The 23,899-nt window shown below is 42.3% G+C and overlaps 1 protein-coding gene across 1 annotated transcript in view; it reads right to left on the bottom strand.

Moving 5' to 3' along the window:
- Nucleotides 1-23,899, bottom strand: part of SVOP (SV2 related protein) — a 70,807-nt gene that overhangs the window by 16,271 nt on the left and 30,637 nt on the right. The window contains exons 6-10 of the mRNA XM_038575412.1: nt 17,895-18,019; nt 5,283-5,346; nt 3,099-3,224; nt 2,686-2,814; nt 1,362-1,435 (exon numbers count right to left, since the gene is read on the bottom strand). Of these exons, the coding sequence (XP_038431340.1) occupies nt 1,362-1,435; nt 2,686-2,814; nt 3,099-3,224; nt 5,283-5,346; nt 17,895-18,019 (518 nt within the window). The remainder of the gene's footprint in view (nt 1-1,361; nt 1,436-2,685; nt 2,815-3,098; nt 3,225-5,282; nt 5,347-17,894; nt 18,020-23,899) is intronic.

Genomic DNA, 23,899 nt, shown 5'->3' with positions numbered 1-23,899 from the left:
CTCTCCACATGATCTTAATAGCATTTTCTTTCCTCTAAGCTTACTTTAAGATATAGTATATAATAGATATAACATACAAAACATGTGTTTATTGTTTATGTTATCAGTATGTCTTCTGGTCAATAGGAGGCTATTAGTTAAGTTTTGGGGAGTCAAAAAAATTTTTGACTGCTCAGGGGTCTGTGCCTTTAACCCCCTTTCTGCATTGTTCTTCAACTGTATTTTGGTGGTTTCCTAGTCTCATTTACTTGCTAATGAGTCCTTAACACCTACCCTCTCTCTGTGTCTCTTTATTAAATACAGCAGTTCAGTGTCTTGGCAAATCATCAATCTAGCTACTGTTTACTGTATTTCTCTTGAAAATCTATGGCATGCAATTAAGGTTTGCTTCTTTAAAGCAGACGTAAAATTCCCTCTTAGAAGAATCTATCTGAACCCTTGTGCCCTATTGGTGGGAATGCAAACTGGGGTAGCCACTCTGGAAGAGTTTGGAAATTCCTGAAAGAATTAAAAATAGAACTACCCTATGATCCAGTAACTGTATTACTGGGTATTTACCCAAAGAATAGAAAAACACTAATTTAAAAGGATATATGCACCTGTATGTTTATTGCAGCATTATTTAAACATAGCCACGTGGGAGCAGCCCCTGTCCATCACTAGATGAATGGATAAAGAAACTGTATGTATATGTATGTACATAACATACATAATATACACACACATACAGATACACACAATGGAATATTATTCTGCTATAAAAAAAGAATGAAATCTTGCCATTTGTAATGACAGGGATGGAGCTAGAGAGTGTAAGGCTAAGTGAAATAAGTCAGAGAAAGACAAATACTATATGATTTCACTCATGTGGAATTCAAGAAACAAAATAAATAATGGAAAAGAAAAAGGGACAAACCAAAAAACAAACTCTTAACCATAGAAAACAAACTGATGGTGACCAGAGGGAAGGTAGGAAGGTGGATTGATGAAATAGATGATGAGGATTAAGAGTACATTTATCATGATGAGCACTGAGTGATGTATAAACTTGCTGAGTCACTACATTGTATACCTGAAACTAAAATAACACTGCATGTTATCTATATTGGAAATAAAATTTAAAACTTAATTTAAAAAAGACATTTATCTGAGTAAGAAGTGAGTCCAATTAAAGAAAAAGACTAAGAAAATAATAGTACAGGTGATACCTGGATAAGGCAGAGATCAGGAAAGTGATGCTTAAACCACTGAATTTTGTAACTGTTGCCTCAGATCAAAGAGTTCTTTGTGCATCACATAAAACAGAACCCAAAACAGAGCATAGGCAGAAGGGAATCAAAGTGTCAAGAAACAGTTCTTACCATATAAACCAGAGCAACAAAGTTGTCCATCTAAAATGGGGCGTGAAAAGATCCTTCATTCTGCCTCGGTCTTCCTGTTTCAAGACAAGGACATGCTGTTTGCTCTCCTTTTCTCCAGCTGGACTAGCCAGAGACTGGTGGACACCCACGACTGGGAGGGAGGTTGCTGGTGGGCTAATGCTCAGGATCCAAGAACCCAGGACTCAATCCCCCAGCACAAAGTCCCCCAGCCCGGTGAGGCCCTCCAGCTAGGATCTAGCAATGTCTGCAGGCTTGATTGCCCAAGGATTGAGACATTCTGCAATCCCCAACCCCAGCCTGAAATCCTGGAGACAGGAAGCCAACTCCATCAGCTTGGCTCCCAAAGACTCTCTGGTAGTCCCATGGACCCAGGGAGTAGACAGTCAGTACAAGAGAGTCTAACCATTTCATGCTCTGCCTAAGCCAGCTCTAGGTCAAGATCACAAAAATTAATGTGCTGAAAATCAATTCACCAAAAGCCAATGTGTCAAAAGATTGATTAAAATGACTCACTTGCTAATTTCATATAATTTGCTAATATGTCAAATCTTTGCCCTAGAATGTTCTTTTTTTCCCTAGATTTTATTTATTTATTTGAGAGAGAGAAAAAAAGATGAGCAGGGGGAGGCGCAGTGGGAGAGGGAGAAGCAACCTCCCCACTGAGGAGGGAGCCTGACTCTGGGCTCCAACCCTCATGATCTGAGCTGAAGGCAGATACTTAACAGACGGAGACACTCTACAGAGCTCTTTTTAAGAGTATATTCTATGACTGTGATTATATTTTTCTTAGATATATTTAACCAATATATTTTTCTTAGTTTGAGAAATGCTTGCTTATTTAAACATGCTAAATGCTTAAAAAAAGATTATGGATTATAGGTGGTTTCGTCTACCTATGACTATTGTCTTTGTGAATAAAAATGTATTTTTTTAGTACCTGAAAAGACAATATTCATTAATAATGTTTCTTGAATATATTTGAGAATGTATTTGTTGAATATATTTTGGAATAGATTTCATTAATATATTTGTAGAGAGAACATTTTGAGGAATAAATGTATCAATATATACATAGGAAAAATATATTCCCATTTATTACATATATTCAAAAAGAATGATCCTTGAAACATGTTTTTTGTAAAAAGACACATTCCCAAGTTAATTCAGGAAAATTGGCTTTTGGAGAATTGGTCTGCTTCTGCTCTTTTTGCTGGTCTCAGGATTTACCACATCCCATGATGCACACACTCCCATGCAGGTGCACAGACACACGTAGGACACAGACAGTGGGCCAGGCACTGACCTGTCTGGAGATGATGAGTTTCCCCAGCGGCATGGGCGCTCCATTTTCCGTAGCTATCCTCTTTAAGGTGGCGATGGCCTTTTCCTGATTCCCAGACAGCACATCATACCTTGCGCTCTCTGGCAGCCACTGTGGGGATAGGTGTGGCAGGTTAGGATGGAACAGGACACTGGGTGTCAGCCACATATTCCATCTAGTTGTGGTGTCTTTAAGGATGAGGGCTCTGGAATGGGTTCATGTAGTTATGATTGCTATTATTATTATTAATGGGTGTTGCTGTCATAGTCCTCCCCCCCCAATATCTTAAAAATAATCCTTACAGGACAGTGTCCTCCTTCACCCCCTCCCCACTGAATATAGTGAGTAGCAGGAGGCCAAGAGACAAAGACTGAGATGTCTTAAAGGATACCTACAAAACACAGGACCGCAAAGAGGAGCAGCGGGACAGCCGAGAGGATGAGTAGCCAGCGCCAGCCCAGGCTGGGCATCACAAACACAGCCAGGATGACCTCGAACACTGTCCCGATGGCCCAGAAGACCTGGCACAGGAAAATAAGATCAGTGATGGGAGCAGCATGTTAGCACATGAGCAATGTCAGCATCATTGTAGACAATGCTACTGATATGGGAAAGGGGTCGTTGGGGTCTGTAAAGTCAGAATGGCCACCACTTTTCTGGTGGTCCATATGGTTGGGCCAGGGCCACCATGTTGTCCATCTCCTGTGGGTGCCATCCACAAGGTGTAATATTTGCAAGGTACCCATTGGAGTGTACAATGTAGCAGCTCAAGTTAATGAGATCAGTGCTCCCTCCTGTGAGGTCAATATGGTAATTGGCACATTGGTTTTTATCTATTGACATCCATACCTCTTGACCAATAGGGCCCTGGTATCCTTTGTCACAATTGTCTCTTCCTTACAGGGCTGAATATCTTCTGTGTGCCTCTTGGAGTCACTCCCCATCCTTTCCCATCTTGCCCTTTGTATGTGCTGCACACCAGCTCCCTGTCTTGGCTTCCCACTGAGGGCAGCCAATAAGAAGCCCCACAGGAAATGGGAGGGAAGGGGGAAGGTAAGAGAGGTTGGGGCATTTATTCCTCTGGCTCCCTCTCCACCAGGTAGTCAGGGGCTGGCTGCATCTCTCAGCAAAAGATCACAGCTCCTGTCCAACAGATCTTGACATACAACTCTCTCTGTCCCTCTCTCTCTCTCTCTCTCTGGACTGCTAATTATTTCCTGCCTTTGCCTGGCAACTGGAACTTCAAGCCGGGGGTTATTTAGAAATAGTCCTTTTATCCAACCCTCCTCAAATTATCCTAATTTGAGTATGCTGTCTCCTGCCGGAACCCTGCAACTATTGTCCATTGCCAAACATGGTCCTTTAGCTTCCCCATCAGTTCTGGGAGTCTGCGAGAGGCTTCCTAAATCCCGGTTTGCTTAAACATAGTTTATTTTTGTTGCTGACAACCAGGGGTGATAGTCAAAATGTCTAAGAAACTGGTACAGTGCTGACCAACCAGAATGGATACCAGACACCAGTCATATACTCCCAACACATGCACACCATGACTGAGCCAGGAGTTAACTTGGGGTTCTAAGGGGTTCTATGAGAGCATAGGGTGTCAGGTGATGAGGAGAAATCAGAGACCAGGATCTGCTGGCACAGATGCATCTCAATATTTGAACAGTTGGTTGATCCATACCAATCTGGACCAGCTAACTACCATCCTTACTGGTCAAGGGTAGATGTAGCCAGGGTGGTAAACTGGGCTGTGGGGTTAATGTAATTAATACTGTCAATATGGTCATGTTGACTAAAGAGGTCAGAATGGCATCATCGTCATCACTGTAGACATCAGTGTCCAGAAAGGACAAATAAACCCTACTGCCATTGCATGGAGAGGGGACATTGGGCAGCTACATATTTGTCCTGAGAGCTTCCAGATCATGAGTGGAAAATGGTCACAAGACCCTGGCAGAAAGAAGGTTTGAGAGGGACTAGCTGGACCAAGAACTTTTTAAGGCCGCCTCTAGGCTGCAGAGGTGGCCACCAACACAAGATACAGGTGAGTCTGGATGCAAACAGGGGTAGAGGGTGATATGGATGAGGGCTGGGAGTTTTGGTCTCCTTAGGCTGTCCTCTTCGGCAGCAACTCTCAGATAAAGACCATTTCCAGGGATGCCTGGATGGCTCAGAGGTTGAGCCTTTGCCTTTGGCTCAGGGTGTGATCCCAGAATTTCAGGATCAAGTCCCACACCGGGCTCCCTGCATGGAGCTGCTTCTCCCTCTGCCTATATCTCTGCCTTCTCTCTGTGTCTCTCATGAATAAATAAAGAAAATCTTTTAAAAACCCACAACATTTCCAGAACAAGAATGACATACCACCTGCCTGCCACCATTTTTTTTTTTTTAAGAAATTGAATTTTTGTTGTCAACCAAAGCACTTATCTGTATAGTAGGGAAAAAAAATCAAACCAACCATGTCCTAATTGACGTAACTGACAAACTCCGGTTTCCTTATCCTGTGGCTCAGGACACCTGAGAATCTCCTGCTCAGGGACTGAGCACTCTTGGGGAACCCAGACCCCCCTCCTTACCTCAATCAGCAAAATACACTTAGCTCTGGCCTTCATGGGAAGGAACTCAGCATATAGCGTCACCCTGAAAGCAGAGAGACAGGAAAGGAGTTAAGGTTAGGACTGCCACAGCTTTCTGAATTTCTTTTTTTTTTTTAAGTATTTATTTATTTGAGAGAGAGAGAGAGAGTGCAAGAGAGCAGGGAGAGGAGCAGAGGGAGAGGGACAAGCAGACTCTGTGCTGAGCAGGGGGCCTGACATGGGGCTCGATCTCATGACTCTGAGATCATGACCTGAACAGAAATCAAGAATCTGACACATTCTGAATTTCTGGGCCAACATTCCTCTGTGGGTGGTCTGTGGACCACTTAACTTCAGAATTTTCTGGGAGGATGGCTAAGTACATTGATCCCCAAGCCCTTCCCTAGACCACTGGGAACAAACTCTCAGGGGTGGGGTTCTGGCATCTGCATACTCAACTAACTCCCCACATGGTTTTCGAATTTAATAACTGCTGCCATGGAGCCCTACCCACAACCTAGGAAATCTAGGGGAAAATAGGGTGTGAGATAATGGGCACTTCAATCTAGAATTGAAAAAAATTATTCAGGTTATCCCTAATGCTCATGTCCTGAATAGTCTTAAAAAGTATGGGTCTTTCATTCTGTAGGATGTCCCTCATCCTAAGTCCATCTGAAGTCTCCCTGAGACCAGACTCAGGCCACATTTGCTTGGCAAGAACCCCACAGAAATGATACTAAGGTCTCCCCAATGCCTTACATCAGGGCCACATGATGTCAACTCATCTCATTGCTGCTGACATTAACCTTCGTCATTGGATCAAGTTGATGTCTGACAGATTTCTCCATCCTAAAGTTATCATTTTTTCATTTGTGATCACTAAATACTTTGTAGGGAAGAATTCAGAGATTATGCCAATGTCCTGTTCCCCATAGAACCTGTATCACCAGCTTTAGTATTCCATCCATTGACAATTTCTTTTTTTTTTTTTTTAAGGTTTTATTTATTTATTCATGAGAGACAGAGAGAGAGGCGCAGAGACACAGGCAGAGGGAGAAGCAGGCCCCATGCAGAGAGCCCGATGTGGGACTCGATCCTGGGTCTCCAAGATCACACCCTGGGCTGAAGGCGGTGCTAAACCGCTGAGCCACCGGGGCTGCCCCCTCAATGACAATTTCTGCCTGAATCAATGCTACTATGGTGGTAACAGGTGGTACTTTTTATTCCCATTATTCTTTCTACATTTAGGATTGATATTATACTATAAGGAAGAGTTTCCCTTCTCCCCTTTATCTATCTATCATCTATCATCTATCTATTCATTCATTTAATCACTATGGACCTGTGGATTCCTATTTTATTCAGTGGGTTGTAAGCCACTAACCATTATTCTTTTGATGCTCAGACTGACCCATCTGGCCATTGGAAGACTTTTCAATCCAATCTCTATATCTTTTTTACATGCCTCCATCATTCTTTGAGCACTTCTTTACTTTCTGGCACAAAAAGATGTTCAGGCTCCTGATATAATTTCCTTGCCTCAACCATGGTATCAGCCATTTTTCTAAGAAGTCCTGGTTCCTCTTGGTAGAGGACAGTATTTAGAAACCAAGATCTGAGTGTGGAGTGTGCTCATTGCTACTGGTCTGTCATTGCTCCTAGGTCTTCTCAGTGGACAAAGCTAAGAGATCTATCTATCCATCATCTATCTATCTATCATCTCTCTTGGTCTCTTCATTTCTCTCTCTCCACATGCACACTATACATCTATGTCTATTTCTATATCTGTGTGTATGTATTTAAAAAAAAATGAGTTCACACTGATACTTTCAATTTCAGTCCAACCAGAAGGTTAGGGTTCTTTCTTTCCCTCTTTTTTTAAGTAATCTCTATACTCAACGTGGGGCTTGAACTCGCATATTCCACTGACTGAGCCAGCCAGGCACCCCAAGGTTAGGGTTCTTTCTAGCCCTTCCAGTTTCCATGTTTATAATTCCTTTCTCCAACATTGAGACACCCAGGCCTCATTATCCTCAATATATTTCTTATTTGCTTTATCAATTTATTTGTTTGTTGAATGTAACCAATGCCCTAACTATACTAGCTGCCTCCTTCATCTACTACATTCATGCCCCCTTCTCCTGTCTTTTACTTCTTCAGCCATTGGCCATGCTGGAAAGAGAAGGAAACCTCTAAACTACTTCTCTGCCCTGCCTTTCATTTTGCTAGGAAGAGGCCTTCTCTCTTCCCACATCTCCCACCTAAGTCAAGCATATGAGCAACTAGATGGCTTCATATTACTCTCCTCGCTTTTCATAAGGGAGATGGGGTAGAGAGAGACTAATTTCCATGGACTCCCTTTTTTTTTTTTAAAGATATTATTTATTCATTCATAAGAGACACATATAGAGAGGCAGAGACATAGGCAGAGGGAGAAACAAGCCCCCTGCAGTGACCCTGTTGTGGGACTCGATCCCAGGACCCCAGGATCACTACCTCAACCACTGAGCCACCCAAACGTCCCTCCATGGACCTTTCGATACAGATAGGGTTTGTAGACCCATCTAGATCTCCTAGGATCCCTTTACTAGTTCAGTTTGCCCAACTCAGAGAAGGAAAAATTCTTAGGGGCCTCAGAGGAAAGGCTAGGACTTTAGAATTTCAGATATACTCTATTTAGAGAAAAGTATAAAGAGAAAGTCAATGCCATTTAGTTTACTTCACAATATAAGTATTTTAGTATATTCTTTCTTCCTGTCTTGATCTTTTGTCTTTATCTCTCTTTTTCTTTCTCGAGATCTCTCTCTAGCTAAGATCATACTCAAGAATTTTGAACCCTACTTTTTATTCGTTTTATAAATAGCATCTCCATGCCATTTAAAATCCTCTTACACACATATATTCCATCATATGCATGAACCATACTTTTCTTAATAATAGCTACCTTTTATTGAGCACCTGCTATGTGCCAAACATTCTTCTAGATGTTTTACATGCATTATCTCACTCAATAAACATTTCAAATCAATGGGGTAGATAATTATAATCTTCTGTGTGTGTATATATCTTTAATTCTCATTTTCTCCTCTAGATCTATGCCAGGTAAATTGTTACTTGACCAGGATCACATAGGTAGTAAGTTAGTAAGTAGAAGAGCCAAAATTCTAATCCAGATCTGCTAAATTTTGTAGCCTATCAACCATTTCCCTATTTGGATGGTTTCACAATTACAAACAATACTTTAGTAAACATCTTTAGGCTAAAAACATCTTTGTCTTCATGTGGCTCCCTTAGGATAAGTCCCTGTTAAGTGGAATTTGTGTCAAAGGGCATGTATAGATTTAAGGCTTTTGATATATATTACCAAAGCGGTTCCCAAAAAAACTTGTTCCAAGTTATATGCCCAAGTTATATGCCTACCTCTCTCAACAAAAACCATTAGGAATTTCACTAACTCAGCTCTGAGAATGGGGACCAAGATTATAGTGGTTACAGAGGGTTATAGTGATTACAATGGATGACCTCTTTGAAATTTTTAAAAATATTTTATTTATTCTGAGAGACATACAGAGAGAGGCAGAGACATAGACAGAGGGAGAAGCAGGCCCCATGGAGGGAGCCTGATGTGGGACTCGATCTCGGTACCCCAGGACCACGACCCCAGCCAAAGGCAGATGCTCAACCACTGAGCCACCTAGGTACCCTTCTTTGAAATTTTTGTGCTATTCTCCAAATGATGTGCCTACATTATTTTTAAAAATCCATAATAATAAGATGAAAGGCATGTTTACCTTTTCTCCACCAAATTAAACTACTAACCATGCAGCAGCATATTCTAAGGGCAAAGCTATTCCTGTCCTTAGATGGCAAGGATTTCCTTTTATAATGAAGGAATTATTGGAAATAATTCCAATGCTATAGCATGGAGTTTCTTTCTTTCTTTCTTTCTTTCTTTCTTTCTTTCTTTCTTTCTTTCTTTCTTTCTTCTTTTTTTTTGTTACAGAAGTAGTACATGAAGGCATTTTCATTGTAAAACAATTTAGCGATACACAAATATACAGAGTATATGATGATTCTTCCTCTTCCCCATTGCCCCTACTTCCATCCTGCTCCCCCAGAGCCATATCAACCAGGAGTTTGCTTTGCAAATTTCCAGCCCCTTCTCTACATAAATAAATAAATTTAAACAATATATCTTTCCTTTTTCCTCCCTTCCCTTTTCTTCTCTCCCTCCTGTCTTCCCTCCCTTTCTTCCTTCCTTGCTTTCTTTTTTCCTTCCTCCCTCCCTCCCTCCCTTCCTTCCTTAACATGTATGCAGCATAGTCTTCATGTTTCACCCATACAAATGCTCCAACTCTTGTCACTTCCATGCATGTCCATCTAGTTTCCAACTGTCAGCACCTGCAACTCTCCCCTGGTGCTTTCTCTGGTTATTAAAACTTGCTCTGCCAACCTCTGTGGCAGACCAAGAGTGCCAAGGAATTTAAACTTCTCAGGAGGAGCTCTCAACAAATGACAGTTCCCTCATCCCTTGAACAGGACAATCTGGAGATACATGCGGCAGGATCTCCCAGACTAAACTACTTGCTCTAGCATCTCTGTATCAGGATCTGCTTTCAGTAAGACAGTTTGGAAATCTTTCCATATTAACATACATATAGATCTACTGCATTATTTTTAAGCAGCTACAACCCTGTTGATGAATACTTAGATGTTTTTCAATTTCTTGTTTTTGCCACCTAAGCCACAAGAAACATTTTTTCCTGCAATCGTTGTGCCCCCTACTTGGCCATTATTTATGGCAGTTCATTATGAAAATGAGCTGTTTGATCTTCATCCAAAGTATGATGATTATTACAATCACACTGAAGAATAAAAGAATGAGCAATGAAAGTAGCAATGCCAAGAAACAGTTGATACTGGTGTGAATAAATTCCCACTGAAAATAATCACATTTATAGCACTTGGCAATTAGAGATTTGCCATTTGGATCACATACTTGGAAAGAAGTGACCTGTGATCTCCATTTGGCATTTCTGCTTGGTCTTGAGGGGAAAGAGCAGTGCCAAGGACAGGTTTGTGAGCAAGCTCTAGACACCAATCTGAAGAATCTTCTAAGGAGGTTTCAAGGTGGAATAGATGGGCAGCTTCCATGAGCATTAATCTTTAAAAGTAGCTAACACACAACCAGGGTGCCAGTTAAGGCGGGTTTCCATCTCAGTCTTTTAGCTAAGGGGCATTTCTGCCAGAATACACAGCACCCACTACTGGAAATAATAAACAATCTGTCCTGGTGCCAACAGGTCTCTTACATATATTTTGTGTATATTTTGCAATTAGAGGCAATGATCATTTTTGATGCTTATTTGCATTTTCTAAATTTTTCTAAAACGAAATGGTATTACTTGTAATGATAAAAATAAAGTTACTTCTAATTTCTTCGCTTGAGTTAAAGTCTCTTCCCTCTTGCTGCTCCTCCATAGAGAGAAAAGGTAATTATTTGGCATCCCAAATGTGATCTTCTTTCCTGTCTTAATTAAAGGGAATAGAAACCACTCAGAACCTCCAGTTCTACATCCCCAGATTCATCTCCAAATCAGTACCAGGGACCCAGCAGACATTAATGATCTACCAGGACTTTCTGACTATATAAGCTCAGAATCCTTTCATGACATCTGTTCAAATGTAAGAACTTTGGCATTAGATGGGTGTGGATTTGAACCCAGTTGCTCCATGTGGTAGATGGTTTGTACAAGGTGCCCCACTATTTTCCCTCCCTGTATCTTGCTTCCTTACATGTCACTCCATGCAAAGTCTACTTCCCCAACCCTTGAATCTGGGCCTTGAGTCTTGCTCTCGTTCAATAGAGAATAGAAGTGAAATAGAAGTGGTATTGTGCCCATTCCAAGCTTGGATCTCAAGATACTCTATGGCTTTTGCTTGCAGATTTGAACCCCTGCCCAGGTGCAGGCGACCAGGTGCTGGGGCTAGCCAGTTGGAGTTTGAGGGGCTTGTGGAGCACAGGTGAGTCAGCTGTGGCCATGCTAGCCTAGCCAGCCCCCATCCAATTCACCAGTTGACTGGAAACACATGAGTGAGCACCACTGAGCCCAGAACAATCAAACTGCCCAAGTTCAGAATCATGAGTTCAATAAATTGTTGTTAAGCCATAAATGTGGGGTTGTTACAAAGCAAGAGGTAACTCCACACCACATTTAATAACCATCTGGCCTTAAGCAAGTTTTTTTTAACAGTCTCTGAGCCTCAGTTTTCTCATCTGTAAACTGGGAGTGATAGGGTTGTCAATGAACAGCATAGTGCTTAGGACTTGGTAAGCACTCAATGGACATTACAATAATGATCAATATTAATGTTACTATTTTTAGTACCAAGGACCAGTATAAACACCTACTTTGGGAGAAGAAATAATAGAAGAAAAAAGGAATGAGGCATCTGGCTGGCTCAGTCAGTCATAGTCATGTGACTCTTGATCTTGGGGTTGTGAGTTTAAGCCCCACATTGGGTGTAGAGATTACTTAAAAATAAAATCTTTAAAAAATTTTAAAAGTAAAAAGAGGGATAGAAGTTTGAGCCCCACATTGGGTGTAGAGATTACTTAAAAATAAAATCTTTAAAAAATTTTAAAAGTAAAAAGAGGGATAGAAGGAAGCACATAAAAAAGCACAGATCAGGGCTGAGGGATGGGCTCTTTATTAATAATACAGTTTACAGATGAGCTAACTAAACTTATTGAGGTCATAATTTTTGCAAGATATGTAAGTCAAGTTATTATGCTATATGCTTTGAATATATAGTGTTAGATGTCAATTATACATCAATAAAACTGAAAGAAAAAATTCAGTTGTTTTTTGCACTTTTAAAAATTATACAGCAAAGACTTACTCATTTGGTTTTGTGAGATGGTGCAAAGTCTAAATGAATGGAAACTCTTGGTTGCTTTAATTATATAAAAATATCTTCAATTAGGGACACCTGGGTGGCTCAGCAGTTGAGCGTCTGCCTTCAGCTCAGGGCGTGGTTCCGGAGTTCCAGGATGGAGTCCCACATTGGGGTCCCTGCATGGAGCCTGCTTCTCCCTCTGCCTGTGTCTCTGCCTCTCTCTCTCTCTCTCTCTCTCTCTGTGTGTGTGTCTCATGAATAAATAAATAAAATCTTAACAAAAAAAACCCTTCAATTAAAAGAAGTCTGCAACTAAATGTTTCCAAATAATGAACTCAGGGGAGCCATTTTTATAACTAGTTAAGAACATTGCATAATTAAGACATGATTATTTTTATGTAAATGGCTGGCGTGGAAGTGCTGGGAAGCCAGTGGCTCTCTTGGGTGGCTAAATATTTCTTCTGTAATTTTGTTTCTGTTTTTTTTTTTTAAGGTTTTATTTATTTATTTGAGAGAGAGCACACATGAGTGGAGTGAGGGGCAGAGGAAGATGTAGACTCCCTGCTGAGCAGGGAGCCCAGTTTGGAGCTTGATCCCAGGACCCTGGGACTAGGGCTTGAGCCGAGGGCAGATGCCTAACCCACTGAGCCACTCAGGTGCCCTTTATTTCTAATTTTTATTTGCTCTCCTCAAATAAGCTATACAGTATTTAAGAAAATATGTTTGCAGGGTCAAGTGATGTTTAAATCTGAGCTCTGCCCTTTGTTAGCTGTGATGTGGGAACAGAGGACTAGCTGAGGACAAAGCACACTGACAAGTCCTTGAAACAGGCAAAGAGACACTCCTCTACAGACTCAACTACCTCAATGTTCATACTTGGCTAAGGCCAGAAGGCAATCTTAGCCCGACCTCCAGGATCCTGTAAGTCTACTTTAACATATAAAAATTCCTTTAGAAATTTCCCTTTATCTCTAAACCCCCAAGATACGTGTTGGCAATCATCCCCCAAGCACATGGCCCACCAATACACATCTGAAGGGTCTCATGACTAAGGTTTAATTAGACAGTAATAAGTAACCTTTTCCCAACAACAGCTAGCCCCCTCAAGGTCCTGGAAACCTTGCTTCTTCCTCTCATTCCACCATTTCAAACAAGGATCACTGAACATTCTAAATATGTAGTTCCTTTCCCTTCTCCCTTATGGGAAGAAAATTCAGGTAGCTATTTGGAGGCTGGGTTCAGCCATCATCTACCTGAGTATCCCTGGGAAAGGAATTTAATGTGTACTTCTGAGAGTGCTTTCTTTCCAGCCACTAGGGAAAGATTGTCCCCTAGTCAATGTATGGCTCATGAATGGGACAGTGGCTGTTTGTAGGAATTCCTGGAGTTGGTCCAGACATGGAGGACATTGGCCACAAGCCCCTGCCAGCCCAGATTTATAGGCTTGGCTTAATGGCCTTTGCCTTGAGCTCCGGTGGTTTTTAAGCCTATTCTAGGCCCAGGAGTGTATGTCAGATGTCTACTCTGCAGAGCCCTGGAGGGGTCAATAATGAATAGGGAAGGAAGGACTGGAGGGAACTGAGAGCCACTCACTGCCCTTCCAGCCTCTAAGTGGCAGAAAGAGTCTGGGGATTTGTTTTCATATTCAATCCATGTGGTTATATCTCCTGTCCCCATTTATTCCTTCCCTAATAACCCACTGAATCCAACATCCGTCACACTGACACCTGAGCTTCACAGCCTTTGGGAGACCACGCAAATGCTTACATTCACTGAGTGCTCTCTGCCAGACACTGTCCCAGGCATTTCACATGTGCTGTCATGTAATATTCTAACTGACCCCATGATGTAGGTATGCTATTATCCCCATTGTAGAGATGAAGGAACTGAGAAGTAGAAAGGTTTAGTGACTTGCCTAAGAGCACACAGCTGTTAAGGGACAGTCAGAATTTTTTTTTTTTTTTGACAGAATTTGAATCTGGTAATCATGACCAAGTCACACTACTTCAGTGTTAGCATTACTCTTCTAGATTCCCTCTCTTACTCTTCCCCAATTGTGATATTCAACAGGCTCAACAGGCTCAAGAAGTCAACCAGTGAACTGTTAACCCCCAAGAGGCAATTGGGCCAGATCCTCATGCACATTCTGCCATTCTGCAAGCAACAGAGACCAACGCAGAGCACCCAGGATGGAGTCGTCCCATGTCACATGGTGGCATAGTATTGATACTGGACATCTTCCATTGTGGAAGGAGCAGTAACTCATCTTGATGGAACTGGCACATATTCTGGGCATGGGTTTGCCTTTCCTGCCTACGGGGTCCCAGCCAGCACCAGCTTTCAAAGTATTCAACTCATTGACACAGAATCCCACATTATAGTGTTTGAGACCGAGGGAGCTGATACATATCAAAGGAGATGCCCTAGTGGTATATGACCATGGAATCCACTTATGGTACCTTGAAGATGCTGGCCTGATGGGGGATGGAACTGCCTCTTGAAGATGCCATGGAGGCATTGGCTTGGAGATAATGCTCTGTGAGGATGGGATACTGTCTTCTAGGATAAAATATACCCTTAAGTCAATGTCCATCATATGGTGCAATGTAGAAGGAATACATCCTCTGAAATCAAAGGGTTGAAGGAGGAATTTGTAATTGCCTCACCTGTGGAGTTAGAGGTCCTGGTTCCAGAGAGGGCATGCTTCCCCCAGGGCATGCTTCCCCAACAAGAATCCCATTAGACCCTATGTAACATCTGCCACTTAGTAAATTTGGGTTCCTTGTGTCAAGAAAGAGTCAGCATTCTGTCTTAGGAATTGATCCTGGGCATCAGGAGGCAATAGGGTTACTGTTATCTAATGGGGTACCCAGGTGATATCCTGGACATCTCTTGGTAATTCTCTGCCCAATTTTGGTGTTAAATGGACAAGAAGCAGCTATGGCCTGAGAAGGGCACAGTGACTCAGGCATGTGGTCTGGAACACCTCACCAGGTAAACCATCTTGATCAGTGGAAATGCTGGCCAAAGGCAATAGGAACCTACACGAGCAGCTGGAGAGGGAGATATTAGGCATCAGCAGCAGCCATGAGACCAGCAGCAATAACAGGGACTTTAGTTTACCTCACTAGCCAGCCTCTTTTAAGTCTTTTCAGGGAAAAGACCAATCAGAGTGCTGGAAAAGCTGTTCCCTGATGGGGTAGACTTATTATATGAAGCAAGGAGATCCAAGAGGTACAAAGGGTAGACTGTCCTGGGTTCTGTGATATACCACCTGGACTCGCCCTTCAGGACTGAGGGACATACTCCCTCTGGAACGACCAGGAATGTTACCTGCTAAGGGCTCAGAATTGGGGCCCTGCCAGAAATTGCCTTGCCCCAAAGTAGCTACTTTGCCCAAGGTCACTCTCTCTTTTTGAGGGCACCTCATGTCCAATATGGCTGATGTGAAGGTATAAAGGTCCAGCCCCCATGCCTCATTTTGGAACAATTCTAAGGAGCCATTCCAGTTCTGGAACTCCTATAGGGTCAGCTCTGCTCAGCTCCTCCCTCTGCCCATTCAAGCTTTACTCACTCCCTTGCAGGTGCTGATCTCAATAATTGCTTGCACACTAATCTCCATCTCACATTCTGTTTTCTGAGATCCCCACCTGTAATAGGGACCGTATTTGTCTTGCTCACGCTGTATCCCCAGCGTGTAGTACAGGCCAGTGCCATAGTAGGTGATCAAGAAATATTAAATAAGTGAACAAACTGGGCCTTGTGGGAAATTTCCCTAAATTATTGTAACAAGAATTATTATTCCTTACCTTCAACCCATCCTACCCACTATTGCCAGATTAATACTTCTAAAGTACCTCCCCTGCTCAAGAAGTCTCAGTGGCTCCACACTGCCTGTAGGCAATTCCTTTGGCCTGGCATTCAAGACCTTTAGGAAGCTTGCCCTGGTCTACCTGTCCAACCTTAGCTTTCAATTCTCACATATCTCACCCCAACGAGCTAACCCAAATGGACTATTATCCTTCCTCGGACTCAACTCTGGCTTCTTCTTTTCATTCAGATCCCTTCATATGAAATATTCTACATCATCCTCAATCTGCCTCTAGGTCTTTCCAAATCCTTTGCATCTTTAATAGAGAGACAGTACAATGCAATGGTTAGCACCTAGACTCTGGACTTAGAGGGCCTGAGATTCTCACTATGCCTCTTTCTGACTGTGTCACCTAGGGTAAGTCACTTCACTTCTCTGTGCGTCAGTTTCTGTATCTGTGAAATGGGATGAATAATTGAATTTACCTAGGGTTTTGCGGGGATTACATGAGATAATCTGGTAAACTGTTTAGAAAAGCACATGCCTCCTAGTAAACACTAAATATTGGCCATTATCATCCTATAGGATGGCCCCTTTTCTATAGGGGGCCAGATAGGAAATAATGTCTTTGCTGAGACTACTCAACTCCGTTGCTGTATATGAAAATGGGTATAGTTAATATGTAAATGATGGATGTGGCTGTGTTCCAATAAAACTTTATTTATAAAACTAGTCTGCAGGTCAGATACACCCCATATGCCATTGTCTGCCCATCTTCCAGGACAGAGTGGCTTCTTCTAACAACTGTGACTATTCTCAGTGCCTTAACAACAGCACCAACAAAGACTCAGTTTGCATCTGATTAGGCCCACCACACCTCATGCTTAGGTTAGAAGAGGAAGAGGGCCCTCATGTGCCTTGTGATGGTTAAGAGCATGGATGCTGTAGGCAGACAGACTCGGGTTCTTAGTTCCACTACACACCATATGTCTTGGGCAAATGATTTCACCCATTGAGTCTTGGTTTCAACTATAAAAGGGAGATTGCAATCATTTGATAACACATACCTCCTGGGGCTGCTGCGATGTGCCTAGAAATATGTCCAATCAAGGCTAGATCTATAGTTTTATTTTTTATTTTATTATTTTTTAATTAGTTATTTATTTTTAGGTTTTATTTATTTATCCATGAGAGACACACAGAGAGGCAGAGACACAGGCAGAGGGAGAAGCCAGCTCCATGCAGGAAGCCTGATGTGGGACTTGATCCGGGGACCCCAGGATCACACCCTGGGCCTAAGGCAGGTGCTAAACCACTGAGCCACCCAGGGATCCCCCCACCCCTTTTTTTAGATGATCTATATTTTTATTATTATTTCACATTTATGACTTTCCAGCTATTGTGTTGTGTTTTTCTAAGATTTTATTTTTTAAAGATTGATTGATTGATTTGAGAGACAGAAAAGAGAGAAAGCAGGAGCAGGAGGAGCAGAAGGAGAATCACAAGTAGACTCTATACTGAATGCAGACCCTGATGTGGGGCTCGATCCCAGGACCCTGAAATCATGACCCTAGCTAAAACCAAGAGTCAGATGCCTAATTGACTGGATCACCCAGGTGCCCCTTAAGATTTTATTTTTAAGTAATCTCTAGGCCCAATATGGGGCTTGAATTTACAATCCCAAGATCAAGAGTTACACACTTCACTGACTGAGCCATCCAGGTGCCCCTATTATGTTGCTTTTGTTTTGCCAATCATTACTGATAATGGTACTATTTTCTGGCTACATCATACCTCCTTGATGCCAGAAGCCCTAGTGTACCATCTCTGCATCCCCCCCAGGCTATGAACATAGTTGACTGGCTGTCTTGCTGGGTGGCCAGAGCTGGGCGTTTACTTACGACTGGGGGACCCCTCCGATCCCGAAGCCCACCAGGCCCCGGAGCACCAGGATCCAGCTGTACACGGGTGCGAAAGCACTGAGGATGCCATAGTACAGAGTCCAGAGCACACTGATCTTCAGCCCCTGTGGAGAAGGAAGACACCAAGTCACAGAGCTTCTCAGTACCTCCAGGCCATGTGGCCCCCAAACCTGTTGAAAGTCATCAATGGGGTCATGCTAAACAGCAATCCGCACAGATTCTCTGTGGGATGGTGCCAACCTCCAGGGGGAAGGGCTGTGGGAAAATTCTGCAGCATTCTTGGTTGCCCCAATGATTGGCATTTAATATATAGGGGCCTGAGATGTTAGATGCAGTGCATGAGACTCAATAAAGACTTGTCTTGTATCCTGCACCATCTCAAATTGAACTTTCTACTTGCCTATCGTCCAGGTGAAAACTCCATGACTATCTGTACCTTGACCTTCACTCTATTTTATATAGAAATAAGATTTGAATATACACTTAATTTTGCAGGAATCCAACTTCTAGGTAAATCAAAGGAAGTTTGTGTGTGGTTTTTCTGGAACTTTACAAAATTGTTCTTCATTTCAGAAAGCCATGTTGTCAATGGCAACACTGCATATGGTATTTGAGTCATTGAGGGAACACTCCAGTATCTGTCTGCATTCATAGGGTTTCTACGTGTATCTATGAATAGACTGATCTAAATCTATTTCAAAATGTCAAATATAAAGAAAAAAGCATCAACAAAATTCAGTTAAATACAAGTTTATTTATAATCAGAGACAAATATTAACTTCTTTTTATCTGGACACTTGTGCATGCACATTTGCATATTGAAAATAAATTTAACTAACTGCCTCCTTTAAAAAGTTCTCCATTATATCATACTTGGGGCATTATACCTGATTTATTTTATTATTTTATTTTTTTTATAACTGGTTTCTTTTAAAGATTATGTGGGTGGCTATTTTATTTTTTAAATTATTTCTGGATAATTAAGGGCGTTATTAAAAGTTTTCATAACAATTTCTAAGTAAAGGGAACATTGTATTTCACGGGGATAACAATGCTGCAAAACAAACATGCTGCGTATTCCTGGAGTGTTAATTACTCTTAGAGACTGAGAAACAATCAAGGGTGAATGCAATTTAAGGTGTTATTTATTTTTATTTTTTATTTATTTATGATAGTCACACAGAGAGAGAGAGAGAGAGGCAGAGACACAGGCAGAGGGAGAAGCAGGCTCCATGCACCAGGAGCCCGACGTGGGATTCGATCCTGGGTCTCCAGGATCGCGCCCTGGGCCAAAGGCAGGCGTCAAACCGCTGCGCCACCCAGGGATCCCGGTGTTATTTTTTTTTTAAGATTTTATGTATTTGACAGAGAAAGAGCACAGGCAGCAGCAGAGGGAACGGCAGGCAGAGGGAGAGGGAGAAGCAGGGAGCCGGATGTAGGGCTCAAGCCCAGGACCCTGGGTTCACGCTAACCAACACCAAACATATTATGGAATAGAACACAAATTCTATGTGGATTTTAGACCTGCAACATGGTGTCTGGGCAGGTCTCTCTCTGTAGTACTTCCCCCAGATCCAGCCTTGAGTGCGCCCTCTCGTCTCCCTGGGGACACTTCAGGTGGGAAGTCTGAAGCACACTGACTTTAGCTTTCCAGTTAAAATGAATGAGGGTGCCTTGGCTGGCTCAATCAGAAGAACATGGGAGTCTTGATCTTGGATGTAGAGATTACTTAAATAAATAAACTTACAAGAAATTAAAATGAATTAAAAGGGACTAGAGAGGAAATTTGGAGGTCTGACAGATGACTTCCAGTTTCTTGGAAAATGATTTCAAGTGGGAGAGAGAATACTTTAAATAACTTTCATTAGCTTGCAAGAAAGTGATTTTTCATTCCAATCATTATTCTGATTATGTCCAAGAGAAAAGATCTATGTGGTGCTAGTCTGTCTTTAACATCTTTTTAAACACTCTTAATCTCTATTTTTAACAGATTGGACAGGAGGCAACTGTAACCAACTAGAATTTAGTAACATTGTTTTATTTTCATTGTATTTATTTTTGCAGCTATTTCCTTTTTAGGACAATTGCTACTGATTTCCTATTTAGGACTCTCTATAAAGTTTCCCTTTCCAAAAACATGCATTTAAGGGTTTTTTAAAAAGATTTTAATTTATTTATTTGAGAGAGAGAGAGAGAGAGCAAGTGGGGGGAGTGGCAGAAGGAGAGGGAAAATCTCGACTCTCTGATGAACATGGACCCTGAGATCATGACCTGAGCTGAAATCAAGAGTTGGAAACCTAGCCAACTGAGTTAACCAGGTGTCCCAGTTTGTTTGTTTTTTTAAAAAACGAAGTTGTGGGCACCTGTGTGGCTCAGTGGTTGAGTGTCTGCCTTTGGCTCAGGGCATGATCCCAGGGTCCTGGGATCAAGTCCCGCATCAGGCTCCCTGCAGGGAGTCTGCTTCTTCCTCTACCTGTGTCTCTGCCTCTCTCAATGTCTCTCATGAATGAATAAATAAATAAATAAATAAATAAATAAATAAATAAATAAATAAATAAAATCTTTTTTAAAAAGTAAAATTGATATAAAGAAAGATATTAAGTATATAACAAAACAGATGGGATAGGAATTATCTAAGCCTAGGGAGTTATGGATCTATTGCAACAATAATAAAGCAACATTTCTACACTCCGAAACACACGACTACGAAATTAGTATTTGCCACATATTTACTTACTTCCTTTCTTGTGGCTTAAGCTATCTTAAGAAGGGTTTGCTTTCTTGGAACCCAAGGAGTCTTGAATCAGAGATAGGACATCATTAGCAGCAAAGAAAATGAAAAGAGGGAAAACAGAGGAGGAGAAGAGGAGCGGGTAGAAAAGAGGGCACCCCAACTGGCACCTGAGAGTTAAGCCTCTCTCCAGCGACCGCCTGGGAGCTTCACTACCCCATTGGGGTCACCACATGACCCCATGCCAGGCAGCAAAGACCTGCATGTGACCTGTCCTGCAGGGTCACAGCAGACTGCAGCTAGCTCTGCATTTGCCCACTGATGTCAGGGCTTTCCAGCTGGCCAGGAAATGAGGACTCAGCAACCATTTGTGAGTATTGTCATGGGTACTGCAAAGGCACGGGCACTGCCAGCTGCCTCATCCAAGCACTGCTCGGGACTCTGCAGAAATGTCTCCTGGGCTTTTGAGCTTCTCATTAACTACACTTGTCATTCTGGCCTAACATTTGTTCTGCCTTTTAGATTGTTGGCCCAGTCTCCCCATTCCCCTCTCTCCCCCTCTCCTTTTCTTCCTTCAGTAATCATTTACTGAGCATCCCCTGTATGCCACGTTCTAGAGAGAGAAGTATAGACATTATGTATTCATTAAATTGTTCATTCAATTATTCACTTAACAATAAGCATATATCAAGTGCCTGCTCTATGCCAGATGCTAGAAAAAATGCTATATATTATTCGTTCATTCATTCATTCATTCATTCAACATACATGTATTAGACACCTGCTGTGTGCCCAGCACTAAGGGTACTGATAGGCATCATCCATTCAATCATTTGTTCAATATGCATATATTAAGCATCTGTCGCATGCCTGGCAGTAAAGATACCATGATTCATTCATTTATCCCTTCAACATGCATGCACTGAGTGCCTCCTGAGGTACAGCAGGGAATGTGACAGCCAGAGTCTCTAACTTTATGGAACTTTCATTCCCATGTTGTAAATCACTGTCACATCTTTTTTTTTTTTTTTTTTTTTTTTCACTGTCACATCTTTACACTGGGTCCTCACAGCAGCCTGTGGAAAGAGGCTGTTATTTCCACTCCCATTTTACAAATCAGCACAGTGAGGGTCAAAGTAGTTGAGTGATTTGTCCAGGACCAGCAGTCAAACCTGGAGTCAGGACTTTCAACTCCGAATGCCATACTTGGATGAGCACTGCCCTCCTCCTGGGCCTATGATGGCTCCCATTGCCTCTGATAGAGGCAGCAAGGATAGGTGGGTCCAGGTGAATGCAAGAGAACTTGGCCTGTCTTGTCAACCTCTACTGAGCTCTAGCCAAAAGTTGCCATCACAGAATGTGGATCCTGGGCTGCCAGATAGCCCAATTAAAAAACAAAAACAAAAACAAAACAGAGCTCTTCATTTTTATGCAAAATACATTATTTTTTGAAGCAGAGGCAACTGATGCAAAATCCTATACAGCATTGTATGGGTTAAATAAAACACATCTATAGGCCATGTTCAGTTCATAGCTCCCTGGTATACAACCTGTAGCCTGGAAAGGCTTCAAGCTTCTGCTCTAAGAAGCTGAGGGTCTTGCTACCACTTGGGTGCCAAGTCTGCAGCCTCCAAAAGGAGCATGCTGATGTCATCATCATGAGCATTACTCAGTCCTGGAAGACTGTTGACTCAGTGCCCTTGGTGTCCTCCGGTCATGTGCAGGACAAGGAAAATTGTCAGGGGACAAGGAGGCTGGGGATCTTTAAAATATTGAGATGAGGGGATCCCTGGGTGGCTCAGTGGTTTAACACCTGCCTTTGGCCCAGGGCTTGATCCTGGAGACCCGGGATCAAATCCCACATCAGGCTCCCTGAATGGAGCCTGCTTCTTCCTCTGCCTGTGTCTCTGCCTCTCTCTCTGTCTCTCATGAATAAATAAATAAATAAATAAATAAATAAATAAATAAATAAATAAATCTTTAAAAAAAATATGAGATGAGAGGCTTGTTGCCTGCCAGCTACCTCTTTTTCGTCCTTACAGATAACATGGATCTATAGCCTTTGAACTAGCTACTGACCTGATCATATTCTGAATTTTTTTTTTTTTTTTTTTTTTTTTGCGACACAGCTAATAGTAGTTTCCATTGGTCACCGGCTAACCATGCATCAGTAAATATTGTTCTAAGTGCATTAACTACATTTCTCATATAACCCTTCCAGCAGCCCTCTGAACTCCTGCTCTTGACAACCTAGTTTTATAAATGGGGAAACTGAGACTCAGAGGGGTGAAATAATTTGCTTAAGTTCCCTCACTCAATAGAGAGGGTGGAGCACCTTCACCCTGGCAAGGCCACACACCCACAGCTGCCCTTCCTTTGTGTGGCTTTGCCATAAGCCCCCAGGGTGTAGGAACTTCTATAGGAATCAAAGTGGCCCACTGAGTCCTAACCCCTTACGTGAGTCCCTTGCAAAGTCATGCAGCAGACACCCTCCCAGAAGCCTCCCAGCTGGGCGGAGGCAGATCAAGGAGCTAGGAGGAGATTTTTGGCACTAGCTAAAGCTTTGCCAGCTGCCCGGCTCACCCTCTGTTTCTGGAGGAGTTCTACAGAAGCTTTATAATTAGAACCTGATCCATCCTCCCTGCGGTTGGGCCAGAATTCCCTGCAGGGAGGGGGGCCCTGCAGTCTGGGGGTGATTTCTCTCCTCTCTGGTCAGGAGAGCTAGAGGACCACTCTATAGGCACCCTCTCAGTCTTTGTTTGGAACGGTTGAATGTCCAACTGCTCAACTGAATTCTGGGGGAATAATTCAGTTATGTCTCCCAGCAGCCAAGGTTGTGGACTCTGGAGCCAAACATACCTGCATTTGAACATTGGCTTTGCTGTTTATTGTCATGAGCTTGCCAAATGATAGGAACAATACTGGACATTTATGAATTGCTTCCTCTGTGCCAAGAGCTTTCTGTGTAAAGGCCCGTTTACTCCTAGGACACCCCTATGGAAGAAAGACTATTATGATCCCACTAACAAATGAGGAAACTTGAGGCACAGGGAGGTTGAGTAACTTGTTGAGGGTCATGCAGCCTGTCTGTGGAGGGGCTGGGATTTGCACCTTAGCAGTCTGACCTCAGAGCTCATGCTTTCACAAAAATGTCACATTAGCATTTCATTTGTCCAAATGAGCACTGGAGGTAAATAGGAAATTAGGGTGGAGTAGTCCCAGCTGATACAATAAGATGATACAGAATGAACTC

The sequence above is a fragment of the Canis lupus genome, chromosome 26 (assembly GCF_011100685.1).
Source record: "Canis lupus familiaris isolate Mischka breed German Shepherd chromosome 26, alternate assembly UU_Cfam_GSD_1.0, whole genome shotgun sequence".
Classification (NCBI taxonomy): domain Eukaryota; kingdom Metazoa; phylum Chordata; class Mammalia; order Carnivora; family Canidae; genus Canis; species Canis lupus.
Note: the sequence above shows the minus strand (reverse complement) of the source record. Positions and strands in the feature narration are given on the sequence as shown.